This window comes from Photinus pyralis, unplaced genomic scaffold (assembly GCF_008802855.1).
Source record: "Photinus pyralis isolate 1611_PpyrPB1 unplaced genomic scaffold, Ppyr1.3 Ppyr1.4_LG2, whole genome shotgun sequence".
NCBI lineage: Eukaryota > Metazoa > Arthropoda > Insecta > Coleoptera > Lampyridae > Photinus > Photinus pyralis.
Genome location: NW_022170403.1, coordinates 36,152,920 through 36,155,878, shown reverse-complemented (window position 1 = coordinate 36,155,878; position 2,959 = coordinate 36,152,920). Strand labels below are relative to the sequence as shown.

Genomic DNA, 2,959 nt, shown 5'->3' with positions numbered 1-2,959 from the left:
GTAGGGTTGCCACCCCTCCAGGTTTCACCTGGAGTAACCAGGATTCGGCAGTAAGTCTCCAGGTTCCAGGTTACACTTAAGTTTCTCCAGGTTGAACGTCATAGAGCGTTACAAAAGAAAATTTCCAGGAGAATAAACGTTTGTTTTTGAAAACGCCGCGCAATGTCATGTCACAGGCGCATCGCCTATTCGCCAAAGCAAAGCGCCTCCCATCCGGTTTGCTCTACAGACTACAAGTTTGCTCAGTGCACAGTTTGGTGTCCAATGTGCAGGTGCAGTCAGTTACACGGAAAATACGCAGTTTGGTCAAAATTACGTAAGTCTGCGTGTTCTATATACTTTGGAAGCAATTAAGCAGTTTGTAGTTCATATACTAGGTTTGGTTGTAACGTAAAAACGATTTTTCGTCATGGGCGACAGCGACAGCACACTGAGCGATTCCAATGAAGCAATATCCGAACGTATAAGTGAAACATCAACAAGAGTGTCTGCGGTGGCGATACCTCCTACTAAAAAACAAAAATATTCCTCTTCGTTTCAAGATTCCTGGGCACAAAATCAAGACTACAAAGATTGGCTGGTGAAAGTCGATAGTCTTACTGCAAAATGTAATGCCTGCGTTGTAAAATTTACCGTAAAATATGAGGGCGAAAAAGCCGTAAAAACTCACTTGAAAAGTAAGGGACATTTCGCTGCCATTAATAACCGTACAACAAATAATTTAATTACTGCATTTTTACCTAGAAAAAATAACGCCGAAGAAAGCTCTGTGTCCATCATCGAAATTGCCCAGGTTTATCATGGTGTCAATCATCACCACAGCTATCTAAGCACGGATTGTGCAATAAAATTAAATTCGAAGCTTTATCGAGATTCTGCTTTGGCGAAGAAAGTACACTGCGGTAGAACAAAAGCTGAAGCCATTGTCGAGAATTGCCTGGCTCCTAAAAGTATTGAGGATGTCTTGGAAGATATGCAGGTCAATACAGACACATCATCACCATTTTCTGTTCTAAGTGACGCATCTAATAAAGGAAACCAAAAACTTTTTCCGGTTGCCGTGAGGTACTTCAGCGTTAAAAATGGAATCCAGAATAAATTATTGGATTTTGTCGAAAATAATGACGAATCTTCCGCATCAGTAACAAACAGCATAGTGAAAAGCCTGCAAAAATGTTCCCTGAAAATTTCGGACATTAGTTCTTACAGCGCGGACAATGCGTCAGTAAATTATGGTGTTCACAATTCAGTGTTTACAAAGTTACTCGATCTAAATGCTGAATTATTAAAAGCTAACTGCAACTGCCACGTTATTCATAATGCAGGCAGAAATGCGTCAAAAGCGCTTTCGTATGATGTTGAAAATTTGACTTTAAAAATTTATGCAGAATTCTCCAATAGTGCCAAGAAATGCGAAGCTTTGAAAGACTGCTTTGAATATCTAGAAATTCACTATCAAAAAATGTTGAGACATGTAACTACAAGGTGGCTCTCCCTATATTCGGCTCTTGATCGACTTCTGCGATGTTGGCCAGCCGTCAAGAAATATTTTCTTGATCTTGGTGAAGACAACTGTGATAAAAATGTCTGGAAATTCATTAAAAGCCAAGAGCATGAATTGGAAGACGATTTAAGATCCGAAATTCCACTTTCAGAGTGTTACATTTATTTCGTGCATCACTATATGAATATTTTGAATACGCATATAGTTAAACTGGAGAGTAATAGACTAAGCAGCACCGAACTGCATGAAATTATGTCCGATCTGAAGGAACAAATAATCCAAAGACAAAATGATCAATTCTTTGGGAGTAAAGTGTCAGCTGCTTTGAAATATCTCCCAGCGAACCAGAAACAGATTTTTTTGAAGGAGGCGAATTTGGTTTACAAGAAACTCCTTGATTATTTGGATAAGTATTATGATTTCCAAAATAGTCCCTTCCAGTATTTTGATTGTCTGAATCTGAAAAAGAATAAAGGAAATATCAGCTATAATAAAATACTGGAAGCTAAAAAAGCGGCAAAAATCAATAACATCGATGAAGACGCATTATATAATGAAATTGTGATTCTCAAAAGTGGACTACAACACCTTGAAATATGTGGAAGTGAAATCGATGAACTCTGGTGTAAAATTTTTCAAACATCCAATCTGCCCAATCTGCTGAAAATAGTCGGTAAAATTTTATCCATCCCTGTGAGCAACGCATTTCCTGAAAGAATCTTCTCTTTGATGGGTAATCTCTGGACAGATGAAAGAAACAGAATGAGAGTGGAGTTAGTTAAGGCAGAGTTGTGTGTAAAATTGAATTTTAGTATGTCTTGTCAACAATTTGCCGAATTTTTGGAAAAAAAAGAGCAAAAGGCACTACTGGATGCGTGTCAAGGCAATAATAAATATAGATTTAAGTTAAATGTAAATAATGATAAATAAACAAACTTGAATCTTATCAGTCTTATACGCTCCTATCCCACACTGAAAATTTTGCTTTCACATTTTACTCCAGGTCGTGGGTAATTCAAAGGTGGCAACCCTAGGAGCAAGCAATCATTTTCTTTACAAGCTGTATTGTTGGAGAGAAATCATATAAATACATCACTGAACCAGTACATTAAGGGCTGAGAAAATGGTTCCGAGAATTAAGCATAATGTTATTTCCGTCTCTAAATTTTTGTCATTAACGCAACTTAGGAGGTAGTAATCTTAGATTATTCACATTTCTGGATGCTTCAGAAGCAAAAAGCCAAACAGAAGAAGTTGAGATTTTGATTTCTTCAAAAGCATTTCAACATTTTTGTAAACGACTTGAATGTACAATATCGTACAGCCCTTGGGGTAAATGGTAAATCGCAGAATGAGCAGGGTGGCCAAGTACTGTATGTGGGAACCTATTCAATGGAGAGGCTTGCGACAAAAAAGTTATTACTAAAATGACCGAGAGAAAAATTTGGAAAATAT

At 37.5% G+C, this 2,959-nt stretch overlaps 1 protein-coding gene across 1 annotated transcript; it reads left to right on the top strand.

The window, feature by feature from the left end:
- Positions 1-239: 239 nt before the first annotated feature.
- On the top strand, positions 240-2,434 carry LOC116163972. The gene is made up of 2 exons (XM_031478098.1): positions 240-316; positions 378-2,434. Exon 2 carries the CDS (start codon positions 410-412, stop codon positions 2,432-2,434), a length of 2,025 nt encoding a protein of 674 aa, XP_031333958.1. The 5' UTR covers positions 240-316; positions 378-409.
- Positions 2,435-2,959: the final 525 nt, after the last annotated feature.